General features: G+C 54.2%; 1 protein-coding gene across 1 annotated transcript in view; it reads left to right on the plus strand.

The window, feature by feature from the left end:
- LOC144943820 (rho guanine nucleotide exchange factor 3-like) overlaps window positions 1–6,778 on the plus strand; it is a 31,158-nt gene extending 24,380 nt beyond the window's left edge. Inside the window, exon 10 of the mRNA XM_078871670.1 lies at window positions 5,940–6,778. Coding sequence (XP_078727796.1) covers window positions 5,940–6,445 — 506 coding nt within the window. The 3' untranslated portion in view covers window positions 6,446–6,778. The remainder of the gene's footprint in view (window positions 1–5,939) is intronic.
- Window positions 6,779–15,484: the final 8,706 nt, after the last annotated feature.

A 15,484-nucleotide genomic window follows, 5' to 3' on the forward strand; every position in this document is an offset into this window, starting at 1 on the left:
GGTGGTGAGGGTGTGGTGGTGAGGGTGTGATGGTGAGAGTGTGATGGTGAGGGTGTGATGGTGAGGGTGTGGTGGTGATGGTGTGGTGGTGAGAGTGTGGTGGTGAGGGTGTGGTGGTGAGGGTGTGGTGGTGATGGTGTGATGGTGAGGGTGTGGTGGTGAGGGTGTGGTGGTGAGGGTGTGGTGGTGAGCGTGTGGTGGTGAGGGTGTGGTGGTGAGGGTGTGGTGAGGGTGTGGTGGTGTGAGTGTGGTGGTGAGGGTGTGGTGGTGAGGGTGTGGTGGCGAGGGTGTGGTGGTGAGAGTGTGGTGGTGAGGGTTTGGTGGTGAGGGTGTGGTGATGAGGGTGTGGTGGTGAGGGTGTGGTGGTGAGGGTGTGGTGGTGAGGGTGTGGTGGTGAGGGTGTGGTGGTGAGAGTGTGGTGGTGAGGGTGTGGTGGTGAAGGTGTGGTGGCGAGGGTGTGGTGGTGAGGGTGTGGTGGTGAGGGTTTGGTGGTAAGGGTGTGGTGGTGAGAGTGTGGTGGTGAGGGTGTGGTGGTGAGGGTGTGGTGGTGAGGGTGTGGTGAGGGTGTGGTGGTGAGGGTGTGGTGGTGAGAGTGTGGTGAGGGTGTGGTGGTGAGGGTGTGGTGGTGAGGGTGTGGTGGTGAGGGTGTGGTGGTGAGAGTGTGGTGGTGTGAGGGGGGTTGGTGAGGGTGTGGTGGCGAGGGTGTGATGGTGTGAGTGTGGTGGTGTGAGTGTGGTGGTGAGGGTGTGGTGGTGTGAGTGTGGTGGTGAGGGTGTGGTGGTGAGGGTTTGGTGGTGAGGGTGTGGTGGTGAGAGTGTGGTGAGGGTGTGGTGGTGAGGGTGTGGTGGTGAAGGTGTGGTGGTGAGGGTTTGGTGGTGAGGGTGTGGTGGTGAGAGTGTGGTGAGGGTGTGGTGGTGTGAGTGTGGTGGTGAGGGTGTGGTGGTGAGGGTTTGGTGGTGAGGGTGTGGTGGTGAGAGTGTGGTGAGGGTGTGGTGGTGAGGGTGTGGTGGTGAGGGTGTGGTGGTAAGCATGTGGTGGTGAGGGTGTGGTGGTGAGGGTGTGGTGAGGGTGTGGTGGTGTGAGTGTGGTGGTAAGGGTGTGGTGGTGAGGGTGTGGTGGCGAGGGTGTGGTGGTGAGAGTGTGGTGGTGAGGGTTTGGTGGTGAGGGTGTGGTGGTGAGGGTGTGGTGGTGAGGGTGTGGTGGTGAGGGTGTGGTGGCGAGGGTGTGGTGGTGAGGGTGTGGTGGTGAGAGTGTGGTGGTGAGGGTGTGGTGGTGAGGGTGTGGTGGCGAGGGTGTGGTGGTGAGGGTGTGGTGGTGAGGGTTTGGTGGTGAGGGTGTGGTGGTGAGAGTGTGGTGGTGAGGGTGTGGTGGTGAGGGTGTGGTGGTGAGGGTGTGGTTAGGGTGTGGTGGTGAGGGTGTGGTGGTGAGAGTGTGGTGAGGGTGTGGTGGTGAGGGTGTGGTGGTGAGGGTGTGGTGGTGAGAGTGTGGTGGTGTGAGGGGGGTTGGTGAGGGTGTGGTGGCGAGGGTGTGATGGTGTGAGTGTGGTGGTGAGGGTGTGGTGGTGAGGGTTTGGTGGTGAGGGTGTGGTGGTGAGGGTTTGGTGGTGAGGGTGTGGTGGTGAGGGTGTGGTGGTGTGAGTGTGGTGGTGAGGGTGTGGTGGTGTGAGTGTGGTGGTGAGGGTGTGGTGGTGAGGGTTTGGTGGTGAGGGTGTGGTGGTGAGAGTGTGGTGAGGGTGTGGTGGTGAGGGTGTGGTGGTGAAGGGGTGGTGGTGAGGGTTTGGTGGTGAGGGTGTGGTGGTGAGGGTTTGGTGGTGAGAGTGTGGTGGTGAGAGTGTGGTGAGGGTGTGGTGGTGAGGGTGTGGTGGTGAGGGTGTGATGGTGAGAGTGTGGTGGTGAGGGTGTGGTGGTGAGAGTGTGGTGGTGAGGGTGTGGTGGTGAGGGTGTGGTGGTGAGGGTGTGGTGGTGAGGGTGTGGTGGTGAGAGTGTGGTGGTGAGAGTGTGGTGGTGAGGGTGTGGTGTTGTGAGTGTGGTGGTGAGGGTGTGGTGGTGAGGGTTTGGTGGTGAGAGTGTGGTGAGGGTGTGGTGGTGTGAGTGTGGTGGTGAGAGTGTGGTGGTGAGGGGGTGGTGCTGAGGGTGTGGTGGTGAGAGTGTGGTGGTGATGGTGTGGTGGTGAGGGTGTAGTGGTGAGGGTGTGGTGGTGAGGGTGTGATGGTGAGGGTGTGGTGGTGAGGGTGTGGTGGTGAGGGTGTGGTGGTGAGGGTGTGATGGTGAGGGTGTGGTGGTGAGGGTGTGGTGGTGAGCGTGTGGTGGTGAGGGTGTGGTGGTGTGAGTGTGGTGGTGAGGGTGTGGTGGTGTGAGGGGGGTTGGTGAGGGTGTGGTGGTGAGAGTGTGGTGGTGAGGGTGAGAGTGTGATGGTGAGGGTGTGGTGGTGAGGGTGTGGTGGTGTGAGGGGGGTTGGTGAAGGTGTGGTGGTGAGGGTGTGGTGGTGAGGGTGTGGTGGTGTGAGGGGGGTTGGTGAGGGTTTGGTGGTGAGGGTGTGGTGGTGTGAGTGTGGTGGTGAGGGTGTGGTGGTGAGGGTTTGGTGGTGAGGGTGTGGTGGTGAGAGTGTGGTGGTGATGGTGTGGTGGTGAGGGTGTGGTGGTGAGGGTGTGGTGGTGAAGGTGTGGTGGTGTGAGTGTGATGGTGAGGGTGTGGTGGTGATGGTGTGGTGGTGAGGGTGTGGTGGTGAGGGTGTGATGGTGAGCGTGTGATGGTGAGGGTGTGGTGGTGAGGGTGTGGTGGTGATGGTGTGGTGGTGAGAGTGTGGTGGTGAGGGTGTGGTGGTGAGGGTGTGGTGGTGAGGGTGTGATGGTGAGAGTGTGATGGTGAGGGTGTGATGGTGAGGGTGTGGTGGTGATGGTGTGGTGGTGAGAGTGTGGTGGTGAGGGTGTGGTGGTGAGGGTGTGGTGGTGATGGTGTGATGGTGAGGGTGTGGTGGTGAGGGTGTGGTGGTGAGGGTGTGGTGGTGAGCGTGTGGTGGTGAGGGTGTGGTGGTGAGGGTGTGGTGAGGGTGTGGTGGTGTGAGTGTGGTGGTGAGGGTGTGGTGGTGAGGGTGTGGTGGCGAGGGTGTGGTGGTGAGAGTGTGGTGGTGAGGGTTTGGTGGTGAGGGTGTGGTGATGAGGGTGTGGTGGTGAGGGTGTGGTGGTGAGGGTGTGGTGGTGAGGGTGTGGTGGTGAGGGTGTGGTGGTGAGAGTGTGGTGGTGAGGGTGTGGTGGTGAAGGTGTGGTGGCGAGGGTGTGGTGGTGAGGGTGTGGTGGTGAGGGTTTGGTGGTAAGGGTGTGGTGGTGAGAGTGTGGTGGTGAGGGTGTGGTGGTGAGGGTGTGGTGGTGAGGGTGTGGTGAGGGTGTGGTGGTGAGGGTGTAGTGGTGAGAGTGTGGTGAGGGTGTGGTGGTGAGGGTGTGGTGGTGAGGGTGTGGTGGTGAGGGTGTGGTGGTGAGAGTGTGGTGGTGTGAGGGGGGTTGGTGAGGGTGTGGTGGCGAGGGTGTGATGGTGTGAGTGTGGTGGTGTGAGTGTGGTGGTGAGGGTGTGGTGGTGTGAGTGTGGTGGTGAGGGTGTGGTGGTGAGGGTTTGGTGGTGAGGGTGTGGTGGTGAGAGTGTGGTGAGGGTGTGGTGGTGAGGGTGTGGTGGTGAAGGTGTGGTGGTGAGGGTTTGGTGGTGAGGGTGTGGTGGTGAGAGTGTGGTGAGGGTGTGGTGGTGTGAGTGTGGTGGTGAGGGTGTGGTGGTGAGGGTTTGGTGGTGAGGGTGTGGTGGTGAGAGTGTGGTGATGGTGTGGTGGTGAGGGTGTGGTGGTGAGGGTGTGGTGGTAAGCATGTGGTGGTGAGGGTGTGGTGGTGAGGGTGTGGTGAGGGTGTGGTGGTGTGAGTGTGGTGGTGAGGGTGTGGTGGTGAGGGTGTGGTGGCGAGGGTGTGGTGGTGAGAGTGTGGTGGTGAGGGTTTGGTGGTGAGGGTGTGGTGGTGAGGGTGTGGTGGTGAGGGTGTGGTGGTGAGGGTGTGGTGGCGAGGGTGTGGTGGTGAGGGTGTGGTGGTGAGAGTGTGGTGGTGAGGGTGTGGTGGTGAGGGTGTGGTGGCGAGGGTGTGGTGGTGAGGGTGTGGTGGTGAGGGTTTGGTGGTGAGGGTGTGGTGGTGAGAGTGTGGTGGTGAGGGTGTGGTGGTGAGGGTGTGGTGGTGAGGGTGTGGTCAGGGTGTGGTGGTGAGGGTGTGGTGGTGAGAGTGTGGTGAGGGTGTGGTGGTGAGGGTGTGGTGGTGAGGGTGTGGTGGTGAGAGTGTGGTGGTGTGAGGGGGGTTGGTGAGGGTGTGGTGGCGAGGGTGTGATGGTGTGAGTGTGGTGGTGAGGGTGTGGTGGTGAGGGTTTGGTGGTGAGGGTGTGGTGGTGAGGGTTTGGTGGTGAGGGTGTGGTGGTGAGGGTGTGGTGGTGTGAGTGTGGTGGTGAGGGTGTGGTGGTGTGAGTGTGGTGGTGAGGGTGTGGTGGTGAGGGTTTGGTGGTGAGGGTGTGGTGGTGAGAGTGTGGTGAGGGTGTGGTGGTGAGGGTGTGGTGGTGAAGGGGTGGTGGTGAGGGTTTGGTGGTGAGGGTGTGGTGGTGAGGGTTTGGTGGTGAGGGTGTGGTGGTGAGAGTGTGGTGAGGGTGTGGTGGTGAGGGTGTGGTGGTGAGGGTGTGATGGTGAGAGTGTGGTGGTGAGGGTGTGGTGGTGAGAGTGTGGTGGTGAGGGTGTGGTGGTGAGGGTGTGGTGGTGAGGGTGTGGTGGTGAGGGTGTGGTGGTGAGAGTGTGGTGGTGAGAGTGTGGTGGTGAGGGTGTGGTGGTGTGAGTGTGGTGGTGAGGGTGTGGTGGTGAGGGTTTGGTGGTGAGAGTGTGGTGAGGGTGTGGTGGTGTGAGTGTGGTGGTGAGAGTGTGGTGGTGAGGGGGTGGTGCTGAGGGTGTGGTGGTGAGAGTGTGGTGGTGATGGTGTGGTGGTGAGGGTGTAGTGGTGAGGGTGTGGTGGTGAGGGTGTGATGGTGAGGGTGTGGTGGTGAGGGTGTGGTGGTGAGGGTGTGGTGGTGAGGGTGTGATGGTGAGGGTGTGGTGGTGAGCGTGTGGTGGTGAGGGTGTGGTGGTGAGAGTGTGGTGGTGAGGGTGTGGTGGTGAGGGTGTGGTGGTGAGGGTGTGATGGTGAGGGTGTGGTGGTGAGGGTGTGGTGGTGAGGGTGTGGTGGTGAGCGTGTGGTGGTGAGGGTGTGGTGGTGAGGGTGTGGTGAGGGTGTGGTGGTGTGATTGTGGTGGTGAGGGTGTGGTGGTGAGGGTGTGGTGGTGAGGGTGTGGTGGCGAGGGTGTGGTGGCGAGGGTGTGATGGTGAGAGTGTGGTGGTGAGAGTGTGGTGGTGAGGGTGTGGTGGTGAGGGTGTGGTGGTGAGGGTGTGGTGGTGAGGGTGTGGTGGTGAGATTGTGAAGGTGAGAGTGTGGTGGTGAGAGTGTGGTGGCGAGGGAGTGGTGGTGAGAGTGTGACGGTGATAATAGTGGCGGGTGGTTGACCCGGTCCTGGGCCTCCTCGCCTCGTGTCCACTCGGCCTTACATTATTACCCAGTGGTGTAAACATCAGCACCGGTGAGACAAAGGCGGACGGGTGTTGAGCTGGCCACATTACCCATTCGTGCACTGTGCCAGCTTTCATTGGTGCTCGCTAACAGCACTTTCCCCAAGGCTCATACGGGGGACATTTATATGTCTTTGTTTTTTTTATCTTTATTTTGTGTGCGTAAACAACCGCACTTAGTCCACTCAATGTAACCCGCTCCCAACACCCAACCTCTCTCTCTCTCACCTAAGCCGCATTTGTCTAACCCTCTCACTTAACCTCTCCGCTCTCTCACCCAACCCCCTCTCCCACTTACCCCCCCCCCTTCCCCACTCCTACCACCCCTCACGTGACAGCCAAGAACTTCTTCAAGGTGGGATTCCGGAACCCGGCCCACGGCCCGTCCCACACGCTGCAGACCTCCGACTCCTTCAGCAAGCAGCAGTGGCTCGGCCACATTCGGGCGTCCATCGCTGAGCACCAACAGGATCTTCAGCAACATCAACAATATCATCAGCAGCAGCAGCAACAGCAGCAGGGACTCAAGGTCGAGGCGCCACCAGTGATGATGAGGAAACGAGGAGAAGTCCTCTCCAGGCTGCGCCCCGTGTCAGCCATGCTTGCGTGCCCGAGGACCCCCGCCCAGGTCTGTCCCGCAGCGGGACCCGGCGCCGGAGCCGGGAAGATCGGAGCCGGGAGGACCGGCGGTGGGAAGGGCGGCGGGGTTGGCAGAGCGTCCGGTGACGGGAGGGGTGAGCGGGCGGACCCCGGAGTTGTCGATGTCGACGCCGCAGGAGATGGGGACGGGAAGTGGAGGACGTCTCACGGCATCACGGTGAAGGTGACACCGGCGGGGATGTGATGGGGGGCCCGCTGGCCCCTCCTCCCTCCTCCCCGGACGACGAGGTTCACCTCGTGAGGCCGCCGCGAGGTCACTCCGCAAGGCCGCGTCGTTGTTATCACTCTCGTCGTCGTCGCCGTCATCGTCGTCGCCGTTGGATGGCTCGTTGGTTCGAGTCAGCAGTGGGCGGTTGTCAAGTTGGTTAAGAATAGAGTCAGGACTCTCACTAGCGGCTGATTGGCTGTTTGGTTATGGGTAATTCTAGCACTAGTGGCTGATTGGCTGTTTGGTTATGAGTAATTCTAGGTCTAGTGGCTGATTGGCTGTTTGGTTATGGGTAATTCTAGGTCTAGTGGCCAGAGGTGTGGACTCGAGTCATGTGACTTGGACTCGAGTCAGACTCGAGTCATGAATTTGATGACTTGCGACTCGACTTGGACTTGCATAACAATGACTTTGTCCCACCTCTGCTAGTGGCTGATTGGCTGTTTGGTTATGGGTAATTCTAGGTCTAGTGGCTGATTGGCTGTTTGGTTATGGGTAATTCTAGCACTAGTCGCTGATTGGCTGTTTGGTTATGGGTAATTGAAGCACTAGTGGCTGATTGGCTGTTTGGTTATGGGTAATTCTAGCACTAGTCGCTGATTGGCTGTTTGGTTATGGGTAATTCTAGCACTAATGGCTGATTGGCTGTTTGGTTATGAGTAATTCTATCACTAGTCGCTGATTGGCTGTGTTAGTTAGGAGTAATTCTAGCTCTGGCGGCTGATTGGCTGTTTGCTTCGGGGTGATTCTCGCTCGAGTGGCTGTTTGGTTATGGTTCGTGGCAGAGCTTGACTCTGATTGGCTGTTAGCCTCTCATCCGTTTGCCCGCCTCTCTGCGATTTACCGCATCCCGCGTCCGGTGCTCACGATCGCCGGGGAAAACCGCGAGACCCCCGCGTGGGGCAAACAGGGATACGGATCTCCCCCATACCCCGTGAGTTGTAAGGGTCGGCTTTATTGGGAAATTCATCGCTGCCACGAAGGGGTCTATTCTGCTCGCTCGAAGAGATTGTCAAACGTCCATGTCTGCACTCGTTCCGTGTTTATGATAATATTGCTGGCTCTGCAAAAACGTAGAAACATTATCAGTGCGAATGCTGGTTTAAAATATTAGCACGGTTGGCTATGTACGGTGCGAAAGAAGTTCAACGTGCACACAATATACTTTCGTGCGTGTTGTCGGTCAGTGTAGTGGTAAGAAAAACTCAACTTTAAATGTTTTCACTGGATATTGTTTGTTGCACTATCAATTTGGCATGGGCCTACGGTTCACTCGGCAAGAATATCTCGAGTTATGATGATGTCAACTTGTAACGTGGTGCCGCCGCGGTCTTCCCTCGCTCTCGAAGAGAGAGAGGACGACTCGGAGACGCGAGGAGGAACCACAGTCGAGCGGGAAGGCAGCAGGAGCCAGACAACGAGGAGCCGGCGCCACCAGCACTTGCCAAAGCTCTCCGGTCCTCTGTATATCAAGGTGTTATCGGCCGACATTTGAGTGTTTTAAAATGTGCGGAAACCGAGGCACCCTGAGAAAACCTGCACGTGCGACAGGGAAACACTCTTCCCCAATCAGATGGAACAGGTGGAGTCCACATTTTGCTGTGCCACTTCTGGCAAAGCAAGGGCACGAAAACCACGATCGACGCCCACTGGAAGGGAGTTTTGCAACGTTTGTGTGATCCGCCAAGCCTCGCCGCCGACTCCACATCGCTGGATTACACCGCCTGGATAATTAACGATGATTATAATAACATCAATAATGCTGCGTACGCATTCGTTATCAAGGGAAGCCTTCACCGAGTCTCCAGACTTCTTCAGGGAGGTTTTGGCCAATTTTCACGCGCAACGAGAGTTTATGCCTTCGCGTGCGAGGGAGGAAAACGGAGAACCCGGAAAAAAATCTGGGGCACGCGCACGAGAGGCGGTTCCACTCAACGCTCCGCGCTGACGGATTCAAGAATCCGTCACTCTACTGTCATCTCCTGGCCACATTGCACCCACCCCATCGCTCGCTTGAGCTTAAAGCGCAGAGAATAATTGTACGTGCAACGTAAATGATACACTGTTACTTTCAGGTTAAGGCCTATGCACACGAGGGTCATGTAACGTAGGATATGAATCTAATTCCGGCAGTGGATAAAACAATGCCATGTGTGGTGTATACAACAAAATAATAATAATGCGTTAAGACCCAGGCAAGGTTGAGAGGTCATCGTGGCCCAAGCTGGTAATGACACAAAGCAGGGCACCTCCCAGCTGCCAACGCATTCCCGACCCTCCACCAGAATCCCACAGCTGCTGACACACAAGATGCAGAGACGACCTCAAAGATGTGCCCTGACAGCCTTCCACCATCTAGCCGTAGATATATTCGAACAGAGATGCAGACTCACACATAACCCTACATAACGTATTTTCCCGCATATAACCCGCAGACACATATACCCCGCAAAAATAGCGTTTTGTGTAAAGAAAACTTTTAGATAGCCCGCACCTTCATATACCCAGCAGGGTCTTGTTTTGTTTATAAAAAGTGGTATACCCCGCGGGTTATATGCGGGAAAATACGGTATTCATACAGAGACCCAGAGACTCATAGATTCACACAGACACCCATTGTCTCACACAGAGACCCATTATATCCCAGTGACAGACTCACAAAGTGACCCAAAGACTCGCACAGAGACATACACACAAACTTCCATAGTTCCATAGAGACCCATAGACTCGCATCGACACCAATAGGCTCACATAGAGACCCCTCGACCCTCCCTGACGCTCTGCCACCATCTGCTCTTCGGTCTTCTCTTCTCCCTGGTCTCCATGACCACGGAGACCAGGGGGATGATGATTCGTCGTGATTATCGTTTTGGTCACGATGATTGCTTGGGGCCCGAATGGGTGAGGCTCGCAGCGTCGTTAGCCTGGATGCCTTGCCTGGGAATGCATCATGGTCAGCAGGGTGCAAAGGGCCGGTTGGGGACGTGCCGAGCCTGTGGTACCTGCTGAGAGAAACCGGGCCCCGTGCCTTAACCCTGAGCCGCTATACTAAACAATGTTTATCTTACCAGGTAAAGCCCACTGAGCTATGTAGCCCTTGATCAGAAGCGACCTGGCCACAAATGATAGCTCCACAAAGTGCCTTGTCGCGTGGAAATGTACAGCAGCCAAATAACTCTAAAACTCATGTTTCTAAATATGGAGGGAAAACCCGGATAAACCTTGAGAAAATTGAACCCACGACCTCCTGCATACCAGGCGAGGTCGTTAACATCTCGCCACCGTGACGCCGTTGCCGTGATCGCTCCACTGCTGGACGAAGGCCTCCCTTCCCCCCGAGCTGTCGCCATCCCTCGCGATCCAAGGATGCAACTGATCTGCCCGGCGCCTACGCAGAAATCAATTTCACGGCTCCCATCTCGCTCGGTGGCTGTGGCCCACGGACGCGTCGCGGTCCCTTTGCCGAGGCCTTAAATTGACCTCCAAACGTTCTGGTCGATTTACGATAATATGTTCGATATTTAATGTAAAAAAAAAATCTCACATTTGGCTCACGTGTACATAATGTGGTAATAATTTGCGCTGTCTAATAAAGCCAAAGGTTTTGTGTAGATAAAGCGGTTTTGAGTTTTTTTACTTTAGTAGGTTCTAGTTTGTGCTGAACCAGGTGGAAATAGGATAGAGGCCTTAAACCTCACGCCTGAATGGGCACACGGACCTCAGTTCAGTGTTCACGTGGCGCGAGTGGGGAGCGGTGGCGCAGCGGTTAGCGCTACACTGCTCTACGAACCCGGCGACTCGAGTTCGATTCCAGATCATGGCCAACACCGGTGACGATTATCTGAACCGGTTCTGGGCCTCCCCGAGGTCGACTCGGCCTCAAATGATTTTACCTGGCACGGTGTGTAAGCATCGCCACTGGGGAGACAAAGGCGACCGGGCGTGGTGCTGGCCACTCACCGCCTCGTGTGCCGTGCCGGCCTTCATAGGTGCTCGCTAACATCACTTGCCCCAACAGTTTGATAAGGCTATACGGGGGATCTTTGTTTTGTGGCACTAGTGCCGCCTTGTGGCACGATTTGGAATTGAATTATACTCTGTTTTTTTCGGTAAAGTCACGTAGGTAAAAAAAAGCGAAATAAATAGTGATTTAAATTATTTTCCTTTTTTTTAACTACGTGACTTTACCGAAAAAACCAAAGAGTATGGACCCTTGCAGTCACGAAAGCTTCAAATCTAGAATGGAATTGAATTGTTTAATCAGTGAGCCCCCCCCCGTCATCCCCCAAAACGGTGAGACAACGCCAAGCGGCCAGCAACAGATCAAGGGCATGACACGTTTCTTTAATTGAGCAAAGTTATTTATTATCAGGGCGTGGGAGAAAATAAACAACGGTGATGATGGGAGGGAGTTCCAGGGTGGAGCAGTGCGAGTGAAGGAGCAGAGAGAGGTTTTGTGTGGTGGGTGGGTGAGTGAGTGAGCGGGTGAGTGAGTGGGCGGGTGAGTGAGTGGGTGAGTGGGCGGGTAAGTGAGCGGGTGAGTGGGCGGGTAAGTGAGCGGGTGAGTGAGTAGCGGGTGAGTGGGCGAGTGAGTGGGCGGGTGAGTGAGCGGGTGAGTAAGCGGGTGAGTGAGTGGGCGAGTGAGTGGGTGAGTGAGTGGGCGAGTGAGTAGGCGGATAAGTGAGTTGGTGAGCGAGTGGGTGAGTGGGCGGGTAAGTGAGCGGGCGGGTGAGTGAGTTGGTGAGTGTGGGTGAGTGAGTTGCTGGGTAGGCGAGTGATCGGGCGGGCAGGTAAGCGCCAGACTGAATCGTTACTTCTTAGCGCACTGTCCAGAATATGAGCCTCCCCCCTACCACCTGCAGAGTATTTGAAAGTAAAACATTTGAGTTGTGTCTTATAAGCAGGTAGCTGTGCGTGTCCATGCGTGTGACCATGTACATTGTTGAATGACTGTCCTGACACCGGGCACACTTTGAGGATGCGTCTCACTCACGGTGATTCTATACTGTGTACATCTATACTGTATTCCGGTGTTCTTCACTCATTTTCAGAGGGGGGGGGGGGGGGGAATTGTCGCCGGTAAGACATCATCAGTGTGATCACCGCCACGCGTTTGAAACCATTGTTGGGTTTCTGACAGCACGAGGATGGTGATGGTGGTGATGATGGTGGTGATGATGGGGCGGTGTTCTCACCTTGTGTGTATTGTGGGGAGGCCGCGCGAGGCCACCCAGGGGCAGGCCAGTGGCCCGCGGGCCTCATTGCATCGAAAAACATTGGGAGTATTCTTTGGTGCTTTCGGTAAAGTCACGTAGAGAGAGAAATAATAATAAAAAATAAAGAGAATAAAAATAATATAAATCCACGTTTCGATCGCAACACAAGCGGTCGTCATCAGGAAAAGGTTTATCGAAACGTCGTGTTTTTTTGTTTTTATTGTAATTTTTTTTTTCGATTTAAAGCTTTCGTGACTGCAGGGATTCATCTTCTTGGTTCTTTCGGTAACGTCACGTAGAATGGAAATAATAAAATAATAAAAATAAACATAATAAAATAATATTGTTTTATTTTGACTTTTTTTTTACCGAAAGAACCAAAAAGATGTAATTTTTTTTTATTTGTATTCACTTTATTTCGTGGTATTATATTTCTTCTACCTACGTGACTTTTCCGAAAGAACCAAAGAATATGAATTCCTGCAGTCACGAAAGCTTTAAGTCAAAATCGGGAGTGTTCCTTTCGAGGTGTTTGTTTTTTTTGACGCGCGTGGCTCTGCGTCGCTTGTTAAAACGCTGCCAACACAGCATCAGCAGCAGCCAAGGGTGGCACAGTCGGGTTTTTTACAATCGCGTTTAATTGTCTTTCTATATTAAACCCGATCATCTGAGATTGGGAGAAATCCGGTTTAAATGGTTCTAATTGCAGAACAGCACTTTCCAAACTTCTCAACGATGGGCTTCATCCATTCCAAGCGAAGGAACTCACTGGCGGCGCCCACGACTGTGGAGGAGAAGCTCCTCGTGTTCATCACGACCAACCTGCCCGCCGCATTCTACGACGACCCCGTGCCCGACGGCCCCCCCCCCCCCCCCCGAGTACGATAGCAGCACCGACGAGGAAGCAGCCTAAGCCTTGGATCAGAGTTTCGTATTCATTAAACCAGATTTTAATTCCCCGAAATCGGGTTTAATTGTATGAAAGAAAAACCGCGATGCCTGCCGCTGGAAAAAAAATCGAGTTTTTTCCACCCATGGCAGCAGCTCCATCACCGTCTCCCCGTGTACAAGAGGCTCCAACGCAGACGATCGTCCTTTCCGTGTCGCGTTTATTAGCAAACAAGACAATCGGTCGTCAACGTGAAGCCGAGACAGCAAAAACATTGCACCTTTGCCGACGATCACAAAGCGAACATTTGCAGGCCGTTGTCAGACGTTGGGGTTCAACACCGGGCCCATGAAACTTAGACCCCGCGTAGCCCAACAGGCTCAGCTACGATAGTGCGTTTAACTCGCGTAATAGTAGTAGTAGGCGGCTTTTGCGCCCAATATTTAGCGTAATAAAGTGGTTGTTTTTGGGTGAGATCGCGTAAATATAAACGTGTCGTCAAATCCGCCACCACCCGACAGGGACAATTAGCAACACAGCGGTGTGCTGTACGAGTAACGAATTGTCACGTTTTGTTATCGTGACAAACCTTAAATCTCGACTTCAAGCTTTCGTGACTGCAGGGATTCATATTCCTTGGGTCTTTCGGTAAAGTCATGCAGATAGGTTCAAAGAAAATAACAAAAGACGACCGCTTGTGTTGCGATCGAAACGTCGTAGTTTCAGTTTTTAAAATCCTTTATATTAAGTTCACTTGCTTGCTTGCGTGCTTGCTTGCTTGCGTGCTTGCTTGCTTAGGACCGTGCAAATCTTTCGGTCGTTTTTTAACCCACTTCCCGTGATCCAATCGAGCTGACATTTTGCACACAGACTCGTTGTGCGTGACAATTAATGTTCGTGAAAAAAATGTCCAAAATGTCACACTGTTTAGGGAAAACAAATTAAATATTTAATTACCAATTGCTTAATACTGGCCGACAATCATCTGACCCATAGGTGGCAGCCATCTCAAGCCAGAGGACGAGAGGACTCTCGCCGCCACGCATATAAAGGATTTATAGTGAAAAACTTTGTTTTTACTGGTTATACTTAATTGCTATTTTCTTTGACCCCCTGTCTACGTGACTTTACCGAAAGACCCAAGGAATGTGACACGCCTTGCTAATTGGCGCTGTCGGGTGGTGGCGGCGTTAACGACACATTTATACATTTACGTGACCTAGCCCCCCAAAAAGACCTTCATTATGGACTAGCTCGGTGGTGTTATCGGGGGGGGGGGGGGGGGCAGTCTCACAACATGTCACCACGTGCTGTGAGTTGCTCTCCCACACCCCACGGTGGTGCTGCTCACGCGGTAATTGGGCCACGTCTCTTTTTGTTCCTGCCCCCATGGCAATTGGCCTGTGTCGGGTGGAGGAGGGGTATACGACGCAATAATTTTTTGTTTTTTGTTTTTCTCAAGCGGCAGACAATTTGACGCGAAAAAAAATTACGCGTGGTCACGAAATCTTAAGCGCGTTAAATGTGACCTTGATTCACTTTAAAGTAAAACGTTAAATATTCTTGGTATTTTCAGTAAAGTCACGTAGAAGGGAAACAATAAAATAATACAAATATAAAACAAAATTCTCACGACGTTTCGACTGCAACACAAGCAATCATCATCAGGTGTGATGATGATCATCAAATTCTACGTGAATTTACCGAAATAACCAAGAATATGAATCCCTGCAGTCACGAAAGCTTTAAATTAAAATTTAAAACGTTAAAGCTGAAAGTAAAACGTTAAAGTGAACCAAAATGTCACCAGCAGCCAATCACAGTGAGGGCAAAACACAACGGGGGGAGGGGGCTCCGGGTCAATCGCCACGCCCCCCTAAGCGACAAATGTCACTGCGGCGGTGTGGACGTGACCTGGATATTTCGCGACATTCCTTTGACGCAAGTCACGAGAATCCGGAGCGAGCCCCAGAAGCCGGACACACGCCGACTCCGCACACGGCCGCGGCGAGCCGGGCACTGCACGGCTCTGCCACCGCCACCGCGTGTCCAATGCCCGAACTGAACGGCGTTCACCACAAGACGTCCACAAACAACGGACGCCTCCTCCCGCTCTGACGCTGAGGATCCCGCCTCCCACCGGGACCCAACGCCTGCTGCGAAGCTCATGGGGCCACAACCCCTGAACCACATCATCCACTGCACAAGCCATTGCAGCAGCAGATGCGGACACCTCGTGTATGTATGTATAACAACTTCTTTCCCACCGTACGTAGCTAATCATGCTCATCGAATATGCGGGGGAAAGACAACAAACTAAACGCAAAAAGTAGTTCTTAATAAATGAGTTTTCAATCTAGATTTGAAAGTGCATAACTCCGGTGGCTTCCTAATCTCGGAAGGAAGAGCGTTCCAGACGGCCGCATCATGATGGTGATGCTGTACAAGTGGAGAATTATAAACTCTCTCCAGCAGTGTGCGGCAACTGTGGTCACCACCTACAACTGAGACCATGGGACGTGTGACACAACTCCATGCCCGATTCACCACGGCTCATCAACCAGCTCGACGCAGAATCAAAGCCGCTGCTGCTCCAGCAACATGAGCCGCACGGAGGACAGTATCACGTTAAGACTTTAAATATTTAACCAAGAATAGCCTCACATTACGTCGCTTCTCTACCAAGGAAAGCCTCACTGAGGGCAAGGATCGCTGCTGTGTGCAATCCCAATTGAGCAATTTGTGGTATCATTTTTTCAAACTTTAACAAAATTTGTTCCGTGACACCGGCACGCGATGGCCTCCTCTTGTGAATTAGGTCACTGGATTTTAAATGTCCACTGTGAATGAAGCAGACGGCGCGTAATATTATTAATCCGGTAAATACAGCCGCAGTATTAATCAGGGCGA

Source organism: Lampetra fluviatilis, chromosome 32, assembly GCF_964198595.1.
Source record: "Lampetra fluviatilis chromosome 32, kcLamFluv1.1, whole genome shotgun sequence".
Classification (NCBI taxonomy): domain Eukaryota; kingdom Metazoa; phylum Chordata; class Hyperoartia; order Petromyzontiformes; family Petromyzontidae; genus Lampetra; species Lampetra fluviatilis.